At 45.1% G+C, this 26,259-nt stretch overlaps 2 protein-coding genes across 6 annotated transcripts in view; both read right to left on the bottom strand.

The window, feature by feature from the left end:
- Window positions 1–19,543, bottom strand: part of LOC139378719 (putative adenosylhomocysteinase 3) — a 43,188-nt gene extending 23,645 nt beyond the window's left edge. For 3 of the 4 annotated variants that reach the window (XM_071121152.1, XM_071121153.1, XM_071121154.1), the window contains exon 1: window positions 19,158–19,524. In XM_071121152.1, the coding sequence (XP_070977253.1) occupies window positions 19,158–19,484 (327 nt within the window). In that variant the 5' untranslated portion in view covers window positions 19,485–19,524. Of the gene's footprint in view, window positions 1–19,157 lie in introns of all 4 variants that reach the window. The other variant, XM_071121155.1, reaches the window with a different exon arrangement.
- Window positions 19,544–20,590: 1,047 nt separating this feature from the next.
- Window positions 20,591–26,228, bottom strand: LOC139378718 (transmembrane protein 209-like). Of its 2 annotated transcripts, none has more exons than XM_071121149.1 (15): window positions 26,174–26,228; window positions 25,028–25,172; window positions 24,851–24,909; window positions 24,567–24,698; window positions 24,230–24,447; window positions 23,797–23,989; window positions 23,431–23,606; window positions 23,231–23,302; window positions 23,047–23,143; window positions 22,835–22,960; window positions 22,574–22,671; window positions 22,331–22,445; window positions 22,147–22,244; window positions 21,947–22,020; window positions 20,591–21,732 (listed from the first exon to the last, which is right to left on the bottom strand). In XM_071121149.1, exons 2-15 carry the CDS (start codon window positions 25,165–25,167, stop codon window positions 21,678–21,680), a joined length of 1,653 nt encoding a protein of 550 aa, XP_070977250.1. In that variant the 5' UTR covers window positions 25,168–25,172; window positions 26,174–26,228; the 3' UTR covers window positions 20,591–21,677. The 2 variants fall into 2 exon arrangements, with proteins under 2 accessions (XP_070977250.1, XP_070977251.1); XM_071121150.1 differs by having other exon boundaries at window positions 25,028–25,149; window positions 26,174–26,223.
- Window positions 26,229–26,259: the final 31 nt, after the last annotated feature.

Here is a 26,259-nt window from a genome sequence, read left to right as displayed (position 1 = left end):
CGGGGGGGGGGGGGGGGGAAATGACCATTCATCTAGAAATATGAACAGCTGCAATTTGTCTTGATCACTGACAGAGGGCAACCATGTGGATCTCTCCCCAATGCAGCTAAGGGAATACTCATAGCTAGGCCTAATTGTCATTTTTTGTGGATTAAATAGATGCTACAGAAATGGATTAATCGGACTGGACCAATAATTCGTCTTAATCCCACATCCAGGATGAGACAGGGCAGGGGTCGCAGAGAGATCAAAGCCTTCTCTGGTGCACCACCAATGCTGCAAAGTATTGAATTACTAGCCTTCTCTCTCCCTACATCCTACTGCAGAGTCTGCATTAACGGCATTAACCTTGCAGCACTGCACAGCACCACGGTGCATAATACAGACAGTATGTTTGGTGCATGTTCAGTGATTGCAAGGCTAATGAGATGTAAATAATAGATGCTAACCCAACACTGCGGAATAGAGCGCGCTGTCACCTCTCGCTGGAGCTGGGCATGGCTAGTTGACTGTAGCCTAGAGAGGAACCAGGTCAATGTTGGCCAGCCAGCCAGGCAGAATCACAGGCACCCCCATGGCCCAAAACAACCATCCCGTGCCACATTTACAGTGCCTGGGGAGGACAGGTGACAGGTGCCTTGTGCTCCCTCGGCCCAGACAGAGAGGTACCTGCGTCGGCAAGGTTGGCGTCACCAGGTGGCCGTGTATTTGCTTGGCAAGGCGGGCTTTTGGCAGTTGTGTAACATGACTGACTGGCCAAGACCACCAAAGGTGAGGTCTCATTATGCAATAAGGCCCGGGGAAGTGTGGTATATGGCCAATATACCACGGCTAAGGGCTGTTCTTAAGCACGACGCAATGCGGAGTGCCTGGATACAGCCCTTAGCCGGGGTATATTGGCCATATACACGACAAACCCCCAAGGTGCCTTATTGCTATTATAAAACTGGTCCACGACATAACTACAACAGTTAAATAAATACAAATAATTGAAAATATAATACCCATGGTATATGGTCTGAAATGCTCTAGTCATATACACTCAGTGGGCGGTTTATCAGATACAGATCTAGTACTGGGTTGGACCCCCCTGTAGCAATGAAGGGATGTACCTGGTCAGCAACAATGTTCAGATATCCTGTGGCATTCAAACGTTGCTCAATTGGTATCAAGGGACAGAGCGTGTGCAAGGAAACCACTCCCCATACCCTTACACCACCGGCCTGTACCGTTGACACCAGGCAGGATGGGGCTGCGGACTCATGCTGCTTACGCCAAATCCTGACTCTGCCATCCCCATGACGCAACAGGAACATGGGATTTGTCGGACCAGGCAATGTTTTTCCACTCCTCAATTGTCCAGTGTTGGGGATCGCCGTCCCACTGGAGCCCCCTCTTGTTGTTTTTATCTGATAGGGGTGGAACCCGGTGTGGTCGTCTGCTGCAATAGCTGCACCATCATCCATGACAAGGACCGGCGAGGAGTGCGTTCCGTGATGCCGTACTGCACACCCCTGGTTGTACTGCCCCATTATTTTCCTGTTTGTGGCCCGCCTGTTGGCTTGCACGAATCGAACCAGTCTCCCTCGACTTCTCATCAACGAGATGTTTTTCCCGCCCACAGGACGTTTGTTGTTTGTTTGTTGCACCATTCTCGGTAAACCCTAGACACGGTCGTGCGTGAAAAGCCCAGGAGGCCAGCGGTTTCTGAGATACTGGCGCCGACGATCATACCTCGCTCAAAGTCACTTAAGCCACTCGTTCTGCCCATTCTAACATTCAACCGAACAGTAACTGAATGCCTCGATGCCTGTCTGGCTGCTTTATAAAGCAAGCTACGGCCGCGTGACTGTCTGTAGGAGGCATCCACTTTCGTGAATGGTGTGGCGTACCTAGTATACTGGCCACAGTGTATACTAGTCATATTACTATAGTAGTATCCGGAGCTGAAAGTGGGAGAGCCGGAGGCCGGCATGCGTGTTGCTCCAGGCCCAGTCTCACTAGGGTCGGCTGCAGGGTAAGCGGTTCCAGGGCGAAGCCGCAGAGCGATACCCACTGAGCAACCAGCCGCCATGGGGTCTGAAGCCCTGTAAAGAGTTCCAGGAGAACAGAGAGAAGAGGGGCTTCAAACAGCACAGAGCATTAAGCTACAGTCCTGAGAAAAATAAACAGGCACAGATGTGATCTGATCTGATACTGTGGAATCCACACCAGGCAGAGTCCATAGTTCAACAGAGAGAATGATAAACAGACAGGGAGGGAGGTGCCAGAGACACATAGGACCAGTACAGGCCTGGGTGGATGATACAGGATGGGTTGGAGGACTATGAGAAAGGAGAGAAATGAAAAGGAATATACCTAGTCAGTTGTACAACAACGCATTCAACTGAAATGTGTCTCCAGCATTTAACTTGTGGTGGGGGGGCTGCCATAAATCGACATCAGGAAGAATGAAGACAAGACAGGAAGAGGAATTAACAATTTGAGAGAGGGGGGTGTGAAAGGAGGAGTGAGGAAGTGAATTTTTTTAAATATAAATTGGGAGAGAAACACAGAAAGAGTGAGTCCATGATAAAATGTACTACAACACTACATCAGCCTGCTGAAATACTCTGTATACACAGTTGGGAGTATGTGTGTGAGGGGTCAGAACTCTGGTCCTCCATCCCTGCAGCTGACAGGCAGGCCCTGCTCTACAGTACTATTTGTGATGTTCTGCCAACACTAGCTACAGACTGAGCTATACTCTGGCTGGAGGGCTCATAGCTGGATGGGGAGAAGAGGAGTCACAGGCTATCCTGATTCCTGACATGACAGCACATCAGCTGGATCAGACCAGGAAAGACACACAAGCCCCTTGAAGCAATGAAGGGAGGCCAGGACATGTTAAGGGAAAATATTTACACAATGTTAAGACATGCATCTACATTGACAAATTAAAATGTGTTTGTTTTTCCACTATTAGGAAAACACTACTCCTCTTCCATGAGAAAAACCCCCTTCATGAGCGAAAATGTTACAAATCTAGCAATTCGGTCAGCACGACTAAAGCACTACTTCTCACAGAGGCAGGGAAATCCATTTTCCTACAAAATCGAACAAATTGATAAAAAAGCTTTTTCTACCGGGACAGGAATGGTTGTTTCTGGGAGAAGAACGCTTCAGCAGCAGAAACATTATTATTATTATTATTTTTTTTTTAAGATCAGAGGACAGCGTGTCAACCCCAGCCTGTGTCCTTCTGGATCAGAAAGTAGGCTGGACGTCTGAAGGCTCGTAGATCGATGCGTTTGTTTATAACGCCCCCCCCCGGCGTAAACTCCAGTGGTACCTTCCTACATGGTTAACTTCGACGTACGAGATAACAGACTCCGTCTCAGGGATGGCTGTCCTATCCATCTCCACTGAGTTAGGTACATCTGTTGTTACTATTTGGTTTGCCCCTTACTTGGGGAAAATCCCCAAGGCACACTAAAATTGGATGAATTGATTGGCTGATTGAGGACCTTTATGCTGAAGAACGTGTTTGTTTTCTATGGTTTTGTTTTGCTTTTCGTGTATTGGATGTAAAACAAATAATATATATAATGATTGTGTTCTCAGCACGACTCCCTGTCAAAATAAAAGTTTTTAAAACATTAAATACAAATATGCAACACATTCGGTTTCTGGTTCCCACCAACACCTAGGTATTATCTAAAGACAATTTTATAGCTTCAATTTAGGTTAGCCTACCTCATCCTTTTTTTCCTTAATGAAAACGTTCCCCCTCGGCATAGGAAAGAGACGCAAGATACTGTTAGGCCAAATCCCTAGACTATCGCACCTACATGTGGGATCACTCTGCCTCCCTTCTCTCTCCCTCTCCCTCTCTCTCTCCTCTCTCCCAGTCCACATACTTTCCTCAAGGCATCTACTCCACTCCAGAACTGCATTCAGCAGGCAAACACTAGTCAGACTAAAGTTCACTTCCAGTCTCCTCTGCTCATCCACAACCACACAAAGACGCATTCAGAGAGGTACCACAAAAACAACGCACCCAGAAGCATTGCTATCAATAATGCACCAAATCATTTTGGGCAGATGACAATGATAAGCCTGCATGTGGAGCCCACACTGGCATGACATGCAATATAATTGAGTCAGTGTCACGTGATGCCCTGAAGGAAGTTTAAACACTGAGGCGCAGGCCTTTGTAACAGGAGCCTGGGAACTAGCCTACCCCCAGACAGAGCAGGGTGGAGCCCACATTGGCAGACAGGAGATAGGGGAATGCACGCAAAAGGGCTGGGTGCTCACTGCTTAGACACTGATCTGCAGAGGGGGGCACACAGAGCGCGTTGGGAGGGCCTGGAGTTTGACGATAGACCAGCTTAATTCATGTCGCTTTTCAAAACACTTTTGAGAACAGGCGCCTGCAATGTAATGATTGACTGCGTGAAAAGTCAATCAGTCTGTCCACTGAAGCTGACCAGATCCCAAGATGTCATTTAGCTAGTGGAATGCATGGCTATTACTGAGTGAGTGAGGCATTTCAAATATATAATCTCCCAACATCCTCTGCCAACCCCCCATGTCACATTGCCAAACTTAACAAAACATGGGAAGACAAAACCCAGGGATTTTGAAATCGGTTACCGCCCTCGGTGAAGAAGTTTGACCTTTCAAACAACGAGGCAATGAAAAGCACCAGGACAGAGCGCGGGACCAAACTGAACTTTGATGTGGTGGGGGTTTTTCCGCTTCAGAGAGACACAAAGGTAAAGTCATTTGACGAGCTGACGGGAAGGGAAAACTCCCTCCCTAACAGAGTGTTAGGTAAACAGAGGACAGTCCAAATGGGCTGCCGCGGACAGTGGCACGTCTTTGACAGAGATGACATGGATTGCGCCGTCTCTATGGCATGGCACAGCCAGAACAGTCAGGACTTGGGCAATGCCAACAGGCGCAGCCAGGACAAGCCAGTCCTTATCCTCTCAGAGAGCTCACAGTTCAGTTTGTTACAGCAGAGGAACATTGTGAAACCCAGGGAAAATGAGTGAGTGAGAGAGACAGAGAGAAGGCTTATTGTCTTTGATTCCAGGAGAGGGAGGTTATCCCTGTGTGTGTGTGTGTGTGTGTGTGTGTGTGTGTGTGTGCGTGTGTAAACGGATCCTTGCGTGTGAAGTGTGCATACTCCATTGTGACCCTTGAGCTGTACAGAGACACATCTAGGGCAGGCCCTGTGTGTGTGCACTCGGCAGTAACAACAGGGGTTGGAGCCTGGACTGCTACGATGTGGATGGTGGGAGAGTGGTAGCTTCAACAAATAAACCAGACCCAGTCTTAACTGGGCTATAAGAGGAACACAAGTATGTGATTAAGCTCTGCTTTGGTTTTAAGAGATCCCATATCGGTCTTTAGGACACAACATTATGCTTATGTCTTCAATATTCCCAGGTAAGAAGTTTTAGGTTGTAGTTATTATAGGAATTATAGGACTATTTCCCTCTATATCATTTGTATTTCATTAACCTTTGACTATTGGATGTTCTTATAGGCACTTTAGTATTGCCAGTGTAACAGCATAGCTTCCATCCCTCTCCTCGCTCCTCCCTGGGATCGAACCAGCAACACAACGACAACAACCACCATCGAAGCAGCGTTACCCATGCAGAGCAATGGGAACAACTACTAGAAGGCTCAGAGCGAGTGACGTTTGAAACGCTATTAGCGCGCGCTAACTAGCCAGCCATTTCACTTCGGTTACACCAGCCTCATCTCGGGAGTTGAAAGGCTTGAAGTCATAAACAGCGCAATGCTTGACGCACAACGAAGAGCTGCTGGCAAAACGCACGAAAGTGCTGTTTGAATGAATGTTTACTTAGATACTTGTATGCAACGCAGGACACGCTAGATAATATCTAGTAATATCAACCATGTGTAGTTAACTAGTGATTATGATTGATTGTTTTTTATAAGATAAGTTTAATGCTAGCTAGCAACTTACCTTGGTTTACTGCATTTGTGTAACAGGCAGCCTCCTTGTGGAGTGCAACGAGAGAGAGGCAGATTGTTATTGCGTTGGACTAGTTAACTGTAAGGTTGCAAGATTGGATCCCCCGAGCTGACAAGGTGAAAATCTGTTGTTCTGCCCCTGAACAAGGCAGTTAACCCACCATTCCTAGGCCGTCATTGAAAATAAGAATTTGTTCTTAACCGACTTGCCGATTGTTATGAAAACTTGAAATCGGCCCTAATTAAATCGGCCATTCCGATTAATCGGTCAACCTCTAGTCGACACCATAAGTCTCTCTGGGCACAGTTGAGGAGAGTCTTGGCAGGATGGGCTGAGGACAGCCTGGCATGAGTGTCCCATTGTTCTGATGAGAACAGTCTTCAAACACTTCAGCTTATCTGCCTCTTACTGCCCATTTTAGAAGATACCGGTCAAAACTAACCATAATGCTACATCCCCCCCCCAGGAATTTACCCATTAACAACAAGTTAGTTTCCTTCAAGAGGAACATCTCACCAACCTACTGCTGCAGACTCCCTCAGAGTCTTATTGGCGGTGGGTGCTTTAGTTAGAGAACCTTTTGAAAACTAAAACCACAACAAACTTGATCAAACTAGGCTGCCTGGACTCGTTTCGGAAACTTCTTTTGTTCTGCCAGCCGCTGAACCCCACGTACCAATGTCCGCATCGAACAAGTCTGATAATCCACTGGCCTGACACCCCGGGCTCGAGGACGTAGAATCTTCAACATTATTATTTTTTCTGAATGATGCCTATTATTCAAAAGGGTTTTAATGGAGATGGGAAGGACACTGGGACAAGCCACACCATGTTGAGGGAAAATACAGCTTCAGGCTTCAATAGAAGGGTCATACAGTACATCTCTATCGGTACTTGAGTTGAAATGATTCCCTTTATGACAAACTCTCGCTCTATGTAATTATATAGGCTGCAACTCTGTGCATGCGCCACTTTTCCACAGATTCTAACAAATCTGCAAAGTTACCCTGGTTAGTCTCAATTAGAATATTGCTTCAAGAGACCCATGGTTCATGAAACCTACCATCGTCACCAACCCAATACTTCATTGACTTGAGTCAGTCAGAGCAAAAAGAGACATGCGACCCGATGCAAGGTTGTCAGTAGTCAGCGGGAGGAAGAATGGAAGTCTCTGTTGGGGAGCGACGACAGGCTGTTAATCCTCTCGGACTTCACTTAGGCCCTCCTCACAGGGGAGTTGGCTACCCACAGGGAAACAAGTTCTTGGAACAGACCGTCCAGTAGTCAGATGCTTTGCCGTTTGTCAAGATTGAAAAAAAAATACATAATTTATAAAAACTTTTTTTATTTAAAAAAAATCAGGTCATCTTTTGACAGCACAGAGAGTGCTGACCCATTTTATGAATTCAGGTTCTAAAAGCTAAACAAAAACAAATGGACTGGTGAAAGATCAGGGTTGGGGATATAAAAACGCAGAAAAGATTAGTCAGAAAATCCGGATTGTTCAGAAAAAAATACAATAAATCACATCTCATGTGTTGACTGCAGCGGTGAGGGGTCTAACGCTTCTGAATGTTATTTCTCCCAATTATTACAGACACTACTTTGTGTCAACATCTCATGTTGCCATCCGCCACGCCATATCACCGGCTCGAGACAGGGCAGGCAACCAAACCAAACACTGGCTGGCAACATTTGTGACAGCGAGGTTCATGCCTGTCAGCAAACAGGAGAAACGGGGCACCAGACGACTCCATAGAGACCTGGTATTGAATAGCCTAGGCGATCCTGAAAAGACAGATTTCTAAAAAAACTAGGCTAAACTTAACAGGACAAGAACAGAGCACAGGCCATGTCAACAACTTAAGTCTCCGACCGGAGTCCTTTTTAGGAGTGTAATTGCGGGAGAAACATAGCTCCCCCCTTTGGGACCAGTTGGCCAGGGTGACAGGGAAGATAACACCCACACACGGGCTGCTGCACCTGTTGTCGGTGAGGGAGGGGAACACAGTGCTGACCCCTTCACAGGAGGGAGTTCTTAGAATGTGACATTGTTCGAGGAATATGGAGCTCCAACAGGTAATAAGAGCCGACGCGTAGAAATAGAACATGTAGAACTATGGGTCTGTGGGGTAAGCAGCAACCATTCACACAGGGCGTGTTCCGCCACTCAGCGATCTATGTCGACGCTCTCATTTGAACATTTAATTGTTATTTTAAAATCACAATAATAACTAACTATGTTGAGGCTCAAGGATACCGCTTACCCAAAGCTCTTTGTGTTGCATGTTTTCCCACTTACGTCATTCCCTGGTGCTTCCCTAAAACCAGCAGCACTCCTTTGTGCTACAGGACCTTCAGAGCAACTGAAGAGGCTGTTCTTTGAGCTCGCCCACTAATACGGCTCACCTAACATAACAGACGAGCGAACGAGCGAGAGGCTAGGCCACACAGCACTCTACCCATTTTATTCAGCCTCCCCAGCCCTGCTGTCACGGAATAACACTCCATTAGAGGACGACTGGATCAAAACAGATCCAGATAATGCAGGACAAAGTGCCCTCTGATTATACTGAGACGAGATACAAATTACAACAAAAAGGTACATGGTGTGCTATATAGAGACTTAAATGTGGGGCTGAGTGAACAGATTTTAACAGAAATATCAAAGTATAGAAGGCCGAGCTCTGAAAATAGTTGTTTTGCGTGGAAAATCCTCACAAGAAAACAAGATATGCTTGTAGCTACAAAATGAAAAAAAAAACTGTGAATCTTTTGTACTTTATTTTACCTTTAAAATATGGTTCTCACTTCAAATAAAAAAAAACACATTGCTTACTGCTATTTACATTTGCAGGCCTAACACTATTAAGACTTTGGTTTGGGGGGGCTAATTACTAGACTAAGTACTAGGGGCTAATTTTGGCGTGTGGGCCAGCTAATCGGGGAGGGGGGGGGGGGGGTCTTGTTTTCTGCACATATCAGCATGTCAGACACCCATACAGTTAATCATTCTATTTCTTCTGTGAGCAGGACAGAGACACTGACTGGGACAGAAAGGAAATTCAAGTTAACGCAGGCTCACCCTGCTCAGCTACCATTTAGGGACAACCTGCACGGCCAGACAGGAACCAGGGTTCGGAATCTGCGTGGGCTCGATTGCCCTCAGTACTCCTGGACACCAACCCCCCCAACATAAGAGGGTAGTCTATGCACATGGAATCATGCACACGCAGAGTGATGATGCAAAGAGATCTCTCCAAAGAGGACCGCTCCGTCCAATCGCTGCTCAGAAGTGTCTCGTGCCCTCTTCCAACGGCTACAGAGGAGGATGGCTACGTGAGCCTGAGTTCGAGTCAGAGAGGAGAGTGCAGCGCCGCTTGGCTGCCCTCGGGGGTGTGATGTAAGCGGTGCCCCAGCTGATTTATACACACACAGACAAGTGTTCCCATAAAGAAGGACAATTAAAAAAAGGACACACAGAGAGCTTGGTGCATTCAGAAATACACCCTTTAGCACAGTATAGCTGCTTCGGCCCCAGCAGTTGGCCTCGCTTCACCTCGCTTCATTTCAACATGTAGCCATGAGAACGGACTCGGTGACACTGGAAATAAGCGTCTAAGTCACTGTAAAACCAGATGGGGAACGCCAAGGCTTAGCAGGGATTAAGTGTGGCTGCCTGCTACCTACCTGCACATTCAGGAGCAGATATATGCTTGTGTCAGGCGGGATCACTGCAAAAAGGGGGCTTTCCCAGAGACGCATAACGCCAAGGCACTAAAAAGCGGCCGCTGAAAAGTCTGACAATTGATGTAAGATAAATACAAAACCACCATGAGAACAATGCTCCAATTCGACTGTTGGAGGGTCCGTGTTACTTAGCTCAAGGTCACGGTTCCAATCCCTCAGGTTCGTTTTGAGAATCCAATCGGCCTAACCAAACGTCCATTGACAGCGACACCACCAACCAATCCCAATGACTATTGATCATGGGATCTAGTGCTTTTTAATAATTTCCCTAATCAGAGAAACACGATCAATATACTAGATTGCCCCATTCCCCAAAGCCCAGCCACACACTCATTGATGTTGCCTCTCCCTCCATTAGCCGAGTGTCTATAAATGCAGCAGGATTAATACCGCAACAGTTCTGCCATTTATGCTTGTTTGTGAATAAAGCTTAAGGATTTAGGCGTTTTCGCTACATATTTTTTTACTAGTACAACAAAACAAAGATACTCAAGGTCAAGGTGGTCAGTGACAGACAGCTAGGCCTGCATCTAGCCTAAGCCTGAGAGTGATAGAAAACAACATTTATACAGACAGGAAGCAATTTAGAGATTATTTCTCCCACAACAAAGCAAGGAAGGGGGAGCTGGGGATTGTGGAATTATATGTCTGTAAGAAGTGTTCCCGAAAATAGTGTTGTCTCAATGGAAATGTACAATTACATAAAACACTGAGGGCAGTTAAGTCATTTTTAGGGTCATGCTATTCTGAGTCTGCACCGTTTAAATGAGACTGTGGAAGGGATCCAACCATCTGTGAGCTCTGAACGAATTACAAAATGTCTGTTAGCGCATTTGTCCGCCTGACTGTAATGTAGCTTTCCCTCGCAAAACTCAGTGGTCGTGTATTCTGGGCCGAAAAAACAGGCGGAGGAAACAGGTGGTGGCAGTGGAAGCAGGCGGTGTCAGAGGAAACAGGTGGTGCCAGTGGAAGCAGGCGGTGGCATTGGAAGGCCCTAAAAACTGCCAAAGACTCCAGTCACTGACTGTTCTCTCTGCTACCGCAGTACAAAAGTGGTACCAGTGTACCAAGTCTGGAACCAACAGGACCCTGAACAGCTTCTACCCCCGAGCCATAACATTGCTAAATCGTTAACCAAATAGCTACCTGGACTATCTGCATTGACCCTCTTTGCACTAACTCTTCACTAATTACATATGCTGCTGCTATGGTTAATCTATCCTGTTGCCTAGTTACTTTACCCCTACCTAGGATATATTTACATATCTACGTCAATTACCTCATACCCCTGCACATCGACTCGGTACTGGTACCCAGTGTATATAGCCAAGTTATCATAACTGATCGTGTATTTATTCCTTGTCATTTGTTTCTACATTTTTCTCTGCAGTGTTGGGAATGGCCCATAAGTAAGCATTTCAATGTTAGTCTACACCGGTTGTTTACGAAGGGGAAAGGGGGATACCTAGTCAGTTGCACATCTGAATACATTCAACCGAATTGTGTATTTAACCCAAACCCTCTGAATCAAAGACATGCGGGGGGGCTGCCTTAAAATCGATGACCATGTCCCGGTGAGCATTTGTGGTTGGGGGGGGTTAACAGCCTTGCTCAAGGGCAGAATGGCAGATTTTTCCACGGTGCCGGCTCAGGGATTCAAACCAGCGACCTTTTGGTTCCTGGCCCAACGCTCTTAACTGCTAGGCTACCTGCCACAACAGCTGTGAAGTATCAATATCCATGTATTACAACCCAACAGATGCCAATAGTCAAAGCCAGTGCAACAGAGGCTGCAGGTTGAAACCAAAGCAACTACAACAGAGCTGATTGAACAGTCAGACTAATCCAGCTCATAGGAGTCCTATACCCCTTTCGCCACGGGAATGGTCTCTCCCAGTACTGGATTAGCCTACCGCTGCTCGTGGCTCGTGCCTTTTTATCTCTGGCAGGGAGGAAACCAGGCAGACAGAACAGTGCTTTTTCCTTTGTGTGTGGGGACTTTTGTGATGCCGCACTTTTTGAACATAATGCTGGCTCTTTGTACAGGGGCCTGGTGTCAGAGTCTGAATGGAATTCCTTCCCTGTGGCCTGTGTGAGGAGGCCTTTGTCAGAGAGATGTACTGTCTGGGGACTTTCCAAATTAACACTCAGCACTCTGACTCCATCTAGCCCCCCTGCACTGGTTCTTCATCTTCATATTATTCCTCTAGTTAATATTCCTATTCAACTTCATCATTCAACACGATCTTCTTCAGCTAACGGTTAGCTAATGTATAACTGTCCGAATTAGAGGTCGACCGATTAATTGGAATGGCCGATTAATTAGGGCCGATTTCAAGTTTTCATAATCTGTATTTTTGGACACCGATTATATTTATGGCCGAGTACATCGCACTCCACGAGGAGACTGTGTGGCAGGCTGACTACCTGTTATGCGAGTGCAGCAAGGAGCCAAGGTAGGGTGCTAGCTAGCATTAAACTTATCTTATAAAAAAACAAACATAATCACTAGTTAAACTAGTAATATCATCAACCATGTGTAGTTATCTAGCTTGTCCTGCGTTGCATATAATCAATGCAGTGCCTGTAAATTCATCATTGAATCACAGCCTACTTCGCCAAACGGGTGATTTTAACAAGCGCATTCGCGAAAAAAGCATTGTCGTTGCACCAATGTGTACCTAACCATAAACATCAATGCCTTTCTTAAAATCAATACACAAGTATATATTTTTAAAACTTCATATTTAGTTAATATTGCCTGCTAACATACACTTTTTTAACTATGAAAATTGTGTCACTTCTCTTGCGTTCTGTGCAAGCAGAGTCAGGGTATATGCAGCAGTTTTGGCCGCCTGGCTTGTTGCGAACTGTGTGAAGACCATTTCTTACTAACAAAGACCGTAATTAATTTGCCAGAATTGTACATAATTATGACATAACATTGAAGCTTGTGCAATGTAACAGCAATATTTAGACTTATGGATGCCACCCGTTAGATAAAATACGGAACGGTTCTGTATTTCACTGAAAGAATAAACATTTTGTTTTCGAAATGATAATTTTCGGATTTGACCATATTAATGACCAAAGCTCGTATTTATGTGTGCTACTATATTATAATTAAGTCTCTGATTTTATATTTGATAGAGCAGTCTGACTGAGCGGTGGTAGGCAGCAGCAGGCTCGTAAGCATTCATTCAAACAGCACTATCCTGCATTTGCCAGCAGCTCTTCGCAGTGCCTCAAGTATTGCGCTGTTTATGACTCCCGGGATTAGGCTGGCAATACTAGAGTACCTATTAGAACATCCAATAGTTAAAGGTATATGAAATACAAATGGTATAGAGAAATAGTCCTATAATAACTACAACCTAAAACTTATTTCCTGGGAATATTGAAAACTCGTGTTAAAAAGGAACCACCAGCTTTCATATGTTCTCATGTTCTGACCAAGAAACTTCAACGTTAGTTTTGTTTTTTACATGGCACATATTTCACTTTCTTCTCCAACACTGTTTGCGCATTATTTAAACTAAATTGAACATGTTTCATTATTTATTTGAGATTAAATTGATTTTATTGATGTATTAACTTAAAATAAGTGTTCATTCAGTATTGTTGTAATTGTGATTATTACAAATATATATTAAAATCGGCCGATTAATCGGTATCGGCTGTTTTTGGTCCTCCAATTATCGGTGTCCACATTGAAAAATCAGTCGGTCGACCTCTAGTACGAATATTCTACTGGGTACACTTTACTGAGCCTGTGGAAACCAGTTCTGACGACTTCAGAAGCTTATATTTCTAGCTGGGTCGTTCTGAATGTTTCACCTCACAGAACACACCCTCCAGAGCCATAGTACAAAGTGACGACAGGAAGGTAGAGGGTCTGAAGGTGGAACCCCAGATGCTGACAAGGCACACATGCACCTGACAGCTTTGCGAGAAAGTTTGTCTGGCTACAGCACAGAGATATCCCAGGCCAGATCCAGGTGTAATGGGCTCTAAAGAAAAATACTCATTTGGAGTAGCTAGCCTACGTTTTTCACTTCAAAAACATATGTGTGGTAGAAATATTACAAAAAAAACCACGAGTCCATTCAAGGTCTGGAGTCGAGCAGAGAGATTATCTAGCCGTGGTGCGAACAGCCCATTTCCCTGGGAATAATCACACCACTACAGATCAAGGCAACGGAAGGTGCAGTAGGACTCCAGTATTGTGCTGTAATTACATTGTAAGAAAAGGGAGAGTGAATTAACACTTACAGAACACAATGACTATCAACCCACAAAGGAAGTGCGGTCAGTCAGCAGAAACGTCTTTGTTTGGTTTGGTTCACGCTATTGTTTGCCTACAGCAGAACACGAAGGTAACGAGAGAGTGGGGGTGACTTCAGGTGAACACAGCGTGTGCGTGAACGACTGTGTGAGAATTTTTTTTCCAAGGCCATTAAAAACCACAGCGATAATCAGTTGAAGACTTGAGTGCACTGACTGGGCACCATGCCAAACACACACTCACATCCCATTCCCTATAGAGTGTCCAAGGCAGGCTGAGAAGCATGATAGTCAACATGAGCTCTAGACATTCATATCGGTATGATATCTAAATATATCTGCATTGGTGAGCAAATGCGACTTGTCCTATTGCGTATGGCGGACAAAAGATAGTGTGTTGGTCGTAAACTCGTGCTTGCCAGTTCCTAACGACACAAAGGGCACAAAAGACTAGGCCTCGAGTGGTCTTTTCTAGCGGTTTGTCCGATGTACATCAAGCTCCTGTAGACCGGCCTGGAGCGAGGCAGTAAGGCCCAGGCACGGAGGGATCTTTCCAGCTCAGTTTGCTGCTGTGAGCACTACACCAACAAATCTAGTCCCAATCACCGACCATTCCTCTTCTTCCTCCAGCCATCCTCCGTGTTAATGAACACCGCATCACATGCACGGCTCTCCTTGAAGCCCCACTGGAGCGTGTCTTTCTCAACTGGGCTCGAGGTTGTTGACACAGGCCTCGATCTCTGGTTTCTGGGGGTGGCCCCGGCCAGAGACCTTTGCGAATGTTCAAACTCATTCACAATCTTTAGCCAACAGTTAATGGCTAATGTGGGACCAAGCACAAAGGATTTTTTCACACTAAATCAGGACAAAGCGCTGTCGTGGCAATTTTGTCTAGCGAAGGTAACATCGCAGAAAACGTAAAAATCCAGTCTAACGGTAGTCTCACACCGAACTGCGCATGTACAGGCCCTCAAATCAAAAGGCACTCCGATATAAAACGGCGCCAACAAGACAAAAGGAGCTGATAGTGGACTATAGGAAAAGGAGGGCTGAGTACACCCCTATCCACATTGATGGGGCTGTGGTGGAGCAGGTCAAAATCTTTCTCTGTGTCTACATCACTAAGGAATTATCATGGAGAGGGAACGACAACACCTCTTCCCCCTCAGGAGGCTGAAAAGATTTGAGCCCTCAGATTCCGCTGCACCACTGAGAGCATCTTGACTGGCTGCATCACCGCTTGGTATGGCAACTGCTTGGCATCTGACTGCAAGGCGCTACAGAGGGTAGCGCGTACAGCCCAGTACATCACTTGGGCCGAGCACCCTGCCATCTAAAACCTCTATAACAGGCGGTGTCAGAGGAAGGCCCCAAAAAAATACTCCTGCCACCCAAGTAATTGACTGTTCCCTCTGGTACCGCACCAAAAGGATCCTGGACAGCTTTTACACCAAAGCCATAAGACTGATAAATAGTTAAACAATAGTTAGCCTTTCATGCAAGTGTAATAAAGCATCTGCCAAGATATCTGCATTTTTATGACACAGGAGTGTTTGCCCTGTCGGCTACTGCCCTTTCAAGGTCAATGTGATAATCCTCATTCTAGCTGGTCCGCCTGAATCACTAGCTACATCATTGAAGCAGAATGGGCTCTTCTGAGGGAGCAGGCACTCAGGCTGTTAATCTGATGGAGACGCTTGTGTCAGAGAGCCTGACTCAGATGAGGGATCCCCGGGGCGGCTGCCAATGACCAGCACTATCGGGGTCGAGTCACGTCACGGCAGCCGTGCCCAAAACACGTCTTCTTGACAGCAGAGGAGATATGAGCACGAAGAGCAGGGAAAACACACTTCCCTGTGTATTAATTTGAATAGCTAGGTAGAGACCGCATTATTTTTCCTTCTACGCTTTGGAACAGCAAGAAGTAGTAGGCTATATGTCGTCATCATCATCCACAGGGCTACAGAGAGAATCATCTCCACTCAAACTCTCCTAGAGTAAGGCCCATGTCCCTTTGCAAGTGTGGATGTTCCAGCTTCAGCGCATCAAAGGGCTTGACCGACCAACAAACAGGAAAAGACCTAGACAGATATTCATATTTTAGTCCCAAATACATTTAGGACTATAAACCAGGACGTTTTGCAAGGAGTTTCTTTACGATCTCAAACAGAACCATTTTTTTTAAACAGAGCTGTCTGCAAGCAATTTAGCCTACAGGTCATGCCCAGTCCACAGTAAGCTTGCGACCCCTACTTAATGAAAATACCTAATGCTGGGGGACCTTTTCCTTGGGTCAGAGAGTAGGGCGGAGAATGACCAGGGAGGTTGTCCATGTAACCCATGGCAGTCTTTCAGCACCTACCCATAGCAGTCGTCAGCATCTGTAACTTGGCAAATGCTTGTGCTTGGCGCGAGGATGGGTACATTCATTAGCAGCCGTCTTAGCCACACATGGCGCCGAAACTTGAAACCTACCGCTGCTAATCCGTTCTTTCTGGCAGGGGCAGCGTATATTTCCCTGCTCCGTCCAGAAACATCATGATAGGATGGCAGAGTCTGTCGGGGGTTAAGCAGATCACTCAGCCGGTCCGAAGGCTAACATCCCCCCATGCTAAATACCCCATGGGGTGACATGGTAAGGCATGGATTAAAACCAGCCATCCATGCCACATACCATCAAATCTACTCTACTGCTGCTCTCCATCTCACTGCCCTTTCTGCACTGGGTGATTCAACAGATGCAGCCTATATACACACAATGCACAGCACACACGAACATGCAGCCTATAAATAGGCCTAAGACTTTGCATGCAGGTTCCTGTTTCAATGCATGGCTGCTTTGATGATTGTGAAGTGAGAGGATACAAAATGTCATTGGCCGGTATAAAATCTGTTTTCCCCTTCAGAAAGTGCTAGTGATGTTCAAAATGCAGTCTAAGTAGCTCACGTGTATAAAACAGAATACTGAATCTGTGCCGTGGCGGACAGCCCTAAATCTTCTCATTAAGTTATTGCTGGTGGTCGCTTTAAGGACAAGTCACCATAACGAGCCAGATGCCATGCAGCAGCCTCCTCTCCTTGCTGCTCATAGGGTTCCTGGTCCTGCTGCTCTTATCGGACACGGAGGGCTGATGGACCATCTGTCGCAAGCCAGTCCTCTTCCTCGCTCTCTGCGTGACCACTACTTTCCAGTCCTGTGTTCAATGTTAATAGTCACTGGCTTGGTGGCAGAACAGTGTGAGTTGCGCAGTGGTCTAAGGCACTAGAGATCCTGGTTTCGAGTACAGGCTCTGTAGCAGCCGGCCACGACTGGGAGACCCAATGGGGCGGCGCACAATCGGCCCAGCGTCATCCGGGTTAGGGCCGGCAGTGATGTTCTTGTCCCATCGCGCACTAGAGACTCCTGTGGCGGGTCGGGCACAGAGCACGCTGACACGTTCGCCAGGTGTACGGCGTTTCCTCCAACACATTGGTGCGGCTGGCTTCCGGGTTAAGCGGGCATTGTCTCAAGAAGCAGTGCGACTGGGTTGTGTTTCGGAGGACGCACGGCTATCGACCTTCGTACGGGAGATACAGCAATGGGACAATTGGATACCATGAAATTGGGGAGAAAACAAATGTTTAAGAAAAAATAAGTGTGAGGGTGTCAGATCTGTTGCCTATTTGGGGGACAAGGAATTAAATCACTGCTACAAACCAATATGTTTTAGGGAGGGTCAGCACAAATTCGGAGCTATAAAAAGTTGCCATTTGCTGTAATGTTGTACATCCAATTATAACCCTACTTAATTTCCTGAATATGACAGCACAATTTAATTGCCGTCTGCAAATGAACTGCCTTCCACAACATTGATTTTGAACACCTTTGATTAATAGCTTTATGACAGCGATCACAGGCCATAAATCCTAAACAACCATTTATCATGAGACTTCTTAGGCCTAGTCAACACCAGTTCAAGGAATTACTTAGAAGTGTTACTTTCCTTGAGCCCATTATTCTCTTCTGTTCAGAACTTTCCATGACACTGGCGGGATAAGAGTAATTGACCAGTGACCTGAGAGACTTGCCAACCCCCTCCTGGGGAAGAGGTGTTGAGACAGGGAACACACATAGGCCTACATCTTCTGGTGATATATAGCCACAGGAGAGCCTAGCAGAGTAAGCTTGGATGACGGAAACTCCCCTAAGTAGTCTGTGATCTATTGCCAGACTGAATGAGACAAGAAATAGATGAAAGATGCGACAGACCAGTCAGATGAGTCTGCTACCGTTGTGGGGAGGTTAAACTGGAGCGGTGGCGAAAAATTGACATTGATAAAGTAATGTAGCCTAGCTTGCATTGAAAGCTGCATCTTTCCAGATCAGACACACCACTGCTGTGCTCTACAGCTGAGAACCCCCATGCAAAATCAGATCATCCCACAACAGCATTTAAATCACGTCTAACAACGGTCTTTGTTAAATGTATTTGACCGTCACCACGATTTGCCGAATGCTATTTTAGTTGTATTGTCATGGTTGTACCTGTATCGGTCAAATGTCCATTAGCTACATGTGGCAACAAAACCAACATTTTGATGAACATGTGTGGACATCACATTATTACGTTGTCAGGACAAAATTGTGACATGGCGTGAGTGAGTCTTGAAACGCGTTAACAAAACCATCACCAGGTAGAATGCTGATTGCATTAAACTTCAATCAGGTCCAGCTACTTTGTTCACAGCGTCCTTGCTAGTTTACCTACATGGACACGTTGTTGTCCCAACACTGGCATCGCACAGCGCCACGACAGCGCACCGTTAACTTACCCACTAGCTATCATTTTAGACAGTATGCTAGGATCTATGGCAGCGAACATGAACACAATATCCTTAAAAAAATATGTAGTTAACGTTGCCGTTACTTGCTGAATATCTTTATAAAAACGACTTCTGACTAGTCAGGTTGCAGCAAAACTGCTTTTATTGCTAGCTTGAGCTACAGCCATCGTCACACAATGCCAGAGTTCTAGCTTGCTGGCTAGCTAACGTTAGTTAGCATTGCAAACAAACAAAAAACTTGCATCTGCCCAAAGCAGAATACCATAATAAATGCCAATGTCGCATTTACGTTCATCCTCACCTTTTTCAATCTTGGGGCCTCTGCCACCGTACCGTCGCGATTTACGAAAGCTTCTCCACCGTTTTGTTGGGGATCTGTCCGTTTCATCGCGGACGCCTGCGGCATCTTAGTGTTCGGGATAAGAAAACCAGGGCTCGGGTCCCCGGTTTTCACGATAGGCTCCATCGTTGGGGTAGTAGCTGAAGTAGCGACAGCTTTTGGTTCGCTTTCAACTATCTCTTTGTCGTCTGCCTTTGTTGTCAGAGGCGATTCGGGTGTTAATTCTTTGCTGGGGACGTCTTTTAATTCGACCTCGGCCATTTCCGCTGCCAAAACCTGGACTGACATCGCTGCTATTTCGCAAAGTCCTTTTCCCAACACATAACTAGGCGACGGATTGTGAGTGGCAGAGTAGTGATTAAGAGCAAGGCATTGTGGTCTTCGTAGTTTAAGTCTCAAACATTTAGCGGACATATAATGATCAATGCCATACAAGCACTATTTCTCATACTATCAAAATAAAAGTAAATAGACTAGCTACATAAAAGAACTTAAACCCCCAAGCCTTCCCAAATAATTTGACAGATAACAGTACAGAACTACATCTCCCAAGAAGTTTTACCTTTTCAAATGCATTATGGTAGATTAAGTTTGTATTTAACGAGGACTATACAGTGCAGTACTACAAAACTTTATATATAGCCAGTTACTCATGTGAGGGATGACATTTCATATTTGATTCAAGTCTTGTATCCAAACTACATTGAATTTATCTGGGGGGAAAAAAAACTATAATTTATAAAGAAATGTAAAGGAATTTGAAAATGTCTCACATGTAGTCCTCTAAGCAAGAATACAAAGTAAACGGCACCAGTGACAAAAACACTGATTCTTATTTAACCTTAATTTAACCAATGATACTGTATTCTGATATGAATGCAATACAAATGTATGTAAATTGAAGCCTTTCAGTTCTGCATCACATGGCACAATGCCATCTGAAAAACAATATTTCATTTGGACATGGTTGCTTACATTCTTTAATTTGATAACCCCCTCTTTCAATGCACATCTGTATATAGCCATATTGCTATTTTTCTGTGATACTTGTTTGTTAAAAAAAAAAAACTTTAGCTTATTTAGTAAATATTTTCTTAACTCGATTTTCTTAAAACTGCATTGTTGGTTAAGGGCTTGTAAGTAAGCATTTCACGGCAATGTCTACTACACCTGTTGTATTCGGCGCACGTGACAAAACATTTGATTTGATATTTCATTAGGTCAATCTAGAGAAAATGGGTTCTGGGAGCAAATAAATACTGCCACCATGGGGTGGGTTCTGGTAACGTAATGTAGAGCTCTCGCGCCAAAGTCTATGCATTGATAACAATGAAGTGATTTACAGAGTACGGACTAAAGAGGAACTCTAATAAAAAAATATATGGAAACGTCAATATGCTTTCAACCATAAACGGTTGAATTCAATCAATTATGTTTATTTCCATGTCTCAATTGAAAACCATATCACTACAAACAAAAACAGTTTGGAGTGCATTGGAGTCACCCCATGAGCCCACAAGACCATGCAGCCCTTTTACCAGCTTTGAATTAGCTTCTATTTGTTTTTATCAAAATGAATGACATTCACACAACCTATCATAAAAGGCACCTCTTTGACCAGTATACATCAGAACTTTCCAAGTAAAGACTGGTAATAAAAATAACAGCAATTTACTTGGAACCTTCCATAATCATGAAATTATAAAAGGCATACCATGTGCATGGCTTTGTACTTATCAAGCATTTGAACTGTGGAACAAACATCTAATTAGAAGACATAATATGCATGCCAATGCAAGTAACTGCAGCCCTAGTAAACAAAGCCATGCATTCTTGTGCAGGTAACTTTCTACCGCTCCAAATCCTGTCACGCAACAAAAAGGAAGAACTCAAGCATTTTAGCTGCAATATTCAAGCTCTCACAAACAATTCATACAGAAAGGAAAACAATAACATACATTCAAGCCAGGAGGGTTCAACACAATGCAATCCACCAGACAAACCTGTGGTATATTATTTACAAGGACGCCACCCTGACACACTCACAGAATATTTAGAAAATTGAGTCAGTTGTGGATGCCTCGAGTTAAAATGCAGTACGGTTGTTTTTGATGCACCATAAAAATCAAACTAAATGTCATGGTCATTGTAATAATTTGATTTAAAAATGTCACAAATGACAATAGCTACTTTCAAATGAAATAAAACGGAGAAAATGTGGTCTGCTGTTGCTAAGGATAATGACTGAACAAATGTACAACAAAATGTTACTCTCATAAGTGCTTCCTTATGAACCTGGATCTGAGGACAGTTATGGTGACTAACATCTACAGAATATTCTTGTTATCAGAAGCTACAATTTATTATTTCACAAACAAACCTTTGACAAAACGTTGAGGAAGTATCTGACCTCTAAAGTCCTCTGTGACACTCTGCTGTGATACTCTGCTGTGAAATGCTCAAGAATAGAGATAGATTGCATCAGTCCCCAAATATCCACAGGATGTTCACGCCTGATAGGCCCAGATTTACTCTCCTGTAAAAAGACAGAGTACAACAACTTATGTGCAATTAAAACACTAATGTTTTACATAGAGATTGATTGCCAATGTGGTCATGACAAGTTCACTTTACTAAAGTGGCATAGCAGCACATTATCACAAAGAGCTTATTACAGTGCCCATCATGAGTCAGTGATGGCACATTGGACTGGGAAGTTTAAATACAGTGGAATAGTTGGGAGTACTCACCCCAGCATCCCAGATTCCTTGGTTTTGATGACGAAGAGGAACATGAGAACAGTGTGGAACAGGTTGTTCCTTCCCTGGGAGCACAATCAGAGGGGACTCAAATGAATGGAGCACATGTGTTTTTTGACAGAAACATCTCACTCACTAAAGGCATAACCAAAAAGGCCATAGGGTCAAAAGAGGCAGAGATGGGCTCTTACCTTGGGAAGGCTGTAGACATGGGCCTGGTAGATAAGTTGGTAGTGCGGGGGATTGGTGCTACTTTGGTGAATGCAGAAGAGGTTTTCATTCGTCACGTCTATTTAAGAAACAAGAGCGGGGTATCAGTGAAGAATAGAAGAAGAACGATGTCCATTCTGTGTGTGTTGTGCTGCTCGGCCTTACCAGGTTTGTCTGGCGTATGGGTGAAGTGCTGTGAGGTGAAGGTCTTTCCGTCGGGGTACTTGGGGTGAGGCGGGAGTCGGGAGTCCAGGTATGTGCATAGCACATGCGTGAGGATCTAATGGACAGAAAACACATCTTGTGTTTGAGATTCAACCATGTTGATCTCTCACTATCGTCATAGTGACAGGAGGAGGTCAGACTATACTTTTTTGGTCGAGATTAGAGGTGACAGATGAGACTCACAGCACAGTCTGAAGGGAGGTCTGTGTCCCACTTCCTGGCTTTGAGATCCCCGCCCCTGTTCCAGCGGAAAGAACTCATGCAGCCACTATGGGCCAGCTCTGACGAGGGGAAACAAACACATTGTCAATAATGATATGTCAATCTCTGCTTTCATCAAGTCTTATGAACTTGGTCCATCAGTTGTGGACACCTATAGTATATGACTGGATTATAGCACAGTGAATAAGCAAGGATACAAAACATAACCTCTCATAGGCCTACCTTTGATCCTCTCCACTAGATACTCTTGATTAGGGGTGATGTCCAGGTACTGCACAATTGCAGTCATGGTAGGGATGACCGAGGCCTTCAAAACAGCAGCCTGTTTTAGGCTGGCTATACTGGCTTCTGTTGAATAGGGCGACAGACATGGTAAGTATAACTGGGTTGGCGTAAACTACATTTTCCATTTTGGCTCATTGCAAAATAAATACCTCCAATCTGGAGCTCAGAGCAACCCATTCTCCTTAGCTGGCCATTCACTGAGTCCATCTCCTTCACCAGTGGCACTAGAATGGTGTCATTTATCCACTGAAAGAAAGAGAAATTACACACTTATCAACTACTTTCTCAGACAAAATGACAGATTTGACCAGAGCTTCAGTTTTATCTCCGAACATTTCTGAGCTTGGCTGTCCAGCTGTCTATGCTGTCCATCACGAGACGACTGGTTGTGATTCTGGCCCAAACCTGCAAATCAAAAAGAACAGTTACAGGAGAATGTGTAATCCTGCTAGGAAAACAAATTTCCCTCTGGTATAATAAAGAATAGTTATTTTATTGGTTGACTGATGAATCAATTGATTCATCCCTCTGACCTCCTCGGCAGCCTGTTTGGAGCCCAGGTCAGTCTCGTCCTTGCTGGCTGAGGGGGCCTGGGAGCGGCAGGCAGGCTGGTACTGGAACTTCCTCAGGCTCTGGGCGTAATCCCCCACCGAGCGGCTATAGTTCCAGAACGTGGGGCTGTGGGAGGGCGACACCGACTCTGGGCTCCCTGAGAAACAGTCAAAGGATGCATACAGGATATTACAAAATTGCTGAGTTGTAGTTCATTATTATACTTTATTTAACCAAGAAAGTCACAGTGGGATTGCCATGTCTTTATCAAGTGAGCCATGGTCTGTTTAAAAAAATTCCAGACCAGTTTCCCTAGTAGTAACTAAGCTACACTGTCACACTCATACCTAACTGACTGCGGTGGCTCTTCTCCTCCTCGGTGCGGAGGAACCTGTCCAGGGTCTTCAGGGACTCCATGTAGTCCTCCTTGCCCCCGGGGGAGTTGAACACGGAGGGAGAGGTGCGGTAGCGTGCCCTCAGGCTAGTGCCATCCACTGGGCCAATGCTGCTGGGGTAGGATGAGGGGGGGCTGTAGTTCAACTGCAATCAACAGAAAGCTGTTACAAATGGGAAAGCATGATCTCCCTGACTTCATGCCAGTAGATTTCAAACATGACAAGGAAAACAAAAGTGGTAGCCACAACACTGGAAACTTAAATGGTAGCTAGATACTGCCTATGGTTACAGTAACACCTCTAGTGTACCATTTTCATTGACAAACACACAACACAAATGCATCAGATTGATAGTTAGATAGAGAGCATTGTGGGTCTGACAGACCTTTCCAAAGGCCAGGGAGGGTGAAAAGTGTCCCCCGCTGCCCGGGCTGCTCAAAAGGGGGCTGTATCCAGGAACACAGCTGGGGGAGAACTTGGGGCTGGTGCTGGCAGGTCTGGAGGGACTGAAGCTGAGCACACTCTGACCCTGGAGGGGTGACGACTGAGCCGGAGCTTGAGCCTCCTGCTTCTCTTGCTTGAGCAGGGGTGACGCCTGGATACCTGAATAGAGATGTTTAAAAAGACAAACGTACAAGAGGGATAGACTACATTTGGGTTTCATAGATAAAACAAACATGTACAACACCATCATCTTAACCACTTTGCAGCCAATGACTCACCTGAGTTTCTGAGGCCAAGAAGGCGGTGCTGTTCAGGGGTAACAGCGATGGTAGAGGGGGCCATGGTGTACTTGAAGTACTTCCAGAAGTCAAACAGGGCGTTGAGGCTGAAGACCGAGGCGAAGGCCAGCTCTGTGGGAAAGGAAAAGGAAGGAGAGATAACATGAATTTGACAGGTTATGGCTCATCTGTAAACAGTGTGCATCAGTGCCACACCTGGCCACTCCCTCCCAAAATCATGTTTAATTTCTCTCCATTAATGACACAGCAGCAAGAGCACTCACCTATGTACCAGATAGGCCAGTAAGCGATGTTGAAGTACAGGCTCAGCAGTTTCCCTGACCTGAGAGGACAATGTACATATTACTGAGAAAGGCATTAGCACCACTTGCTTCTAGTTAGGCATTAGCAACAGATTACTAATCATGCGAGTCAGTCGTTGACAAGAAAACACAACCTACATCTCAGTGTAGATCATGCCAGCTAGCGACACATTGAGGACTGCCCAGGCGAGGACCACCTGGCGCGCTTGCTCCTCCCTCCTCATCCTCATCGTCCTGTCAATGAGAGTAGACATGCCCTCCTGTTTCGTCGGAGTCATGTAGGCTGATAAATTCAGACAGAATGGTCAACAGTGTCTGACACAGAAGATTCCGACCCTGCCTTTAAACTGTTTTACACTGAGCGGCACTGGGGTTGGAACGCAATAACGGTTAGTTTCATTAACACACCATGGCGCCGGTGCAAGATCTGAAAATGTACCCCAATGCAGGAATGGGATATGCCACAGTACACCAAATTTTACCTTTGTCCACACTGCTCCATCGGTTAGATTGAAATACTGCTTGCGTTCCCGGAAAACTGCCATTTTCATCCTCATGCTAGCAAGCAGTAGCCACTGCAGCCATTATGGAAAGGCACATCATGTTGAACAACAAAAAGAGCTGATTGCCTGACACTACAACTCAAAAATGGCTGCAATCAATCGCTACCGCTAGCTGGCATGAGGCCGAAAAGGGCAGTTTTCCAGGAAAACTAGCAGTATTTCAATCTTCACAATGTATCAGTGTGGATAATGGTCCAATTTAGAGTAGAGGGTCACTGGCATATCCCCATAACTGCATCGAGGTACGTTATCCGACCCATATCCCATGCAGCTTCACTGTGTCTTAATGCAACCATGATTGCTTTCCCGACCCCAATGCAGCTCAGTGTAAATAAGCGTAATGTATAGACTTATTTGTCTACTGTATTATTGACTGTATGTTTGTTTTACTCCATGTGTAACTCTGTGTTGTGTCAAACTGCTTTGCTTTTATCTTGGCCGGGTCGCAATTGTAAATGAGAACTTGTTCACAACTTGCCTACCTGGTTAAATAAAGGTGAAATAAATAAATAAATGTATGTTCTGGCAATCAGTTGGCTGGCTAGCATAGCATGCTAACGTCAACAGTTGGTTAGCTAATATAAACACTGAATCGCTGGCAAAGTATTTTTGTTTTACCAACTCGTTTAACTTGTTTTTACTTAGTCAGTCATACCACCAATACGATACATTTAATTTAATATAGTAAATACAGCTAAATGTAAGTATATTTCATACATACCCCGTTAGTTCCAACGGCGCTGCAAACTTTGCATTTCAACCGGAAATGTAATGTCCAAGAGCTGTCTAACTACTTCCGTTTCGTAC

This window comes from Oncorhynchus clarkii, chromosome 21 (genome assembly GCF_045791955.1).
Source record: "Oncorhynchus clarkii lewisi isolate Uvic-CL-2024 chromosome 21, UVic_Ocla_1.0, whole genome shotgun sequence".
Taxonomy (NCBI): domain Eukaryota; kingdom Metazoa; phylum Chordata; class Actinopteri; order Salmoniformes; family Salmonidae; genus Oncorhynchus; species Oncorhynchus clarkii.
This window is presented reverse-complemented; position numbering and strand designations above follow the sequence as displayed.

Bases quoted from the DNA above. Each gene is read 5' to 3' on its own strand.
- LOC139378718 (XM_071121149.1), bottom strand. From the start codon at position 25,167: ATGACTCCGACGAAACAGGAGGGCATGTCTACTCTCATTGACAGGACG. The intron at 22,446-22,573 runs GTGAGTCTCATC...TCTGTCCATTAG, and splicing joins ACCTCCCTTCAGACTGTGCT to ATCCTCACGCATGTGCTATG. The intron at 22,245-22,330 runs GTAAGGCCGAGC...TTTCTTAAATAG, and splicing joins CCATACGCCAGACAAACCTG to ACGTGACGAATGAAAACCTC.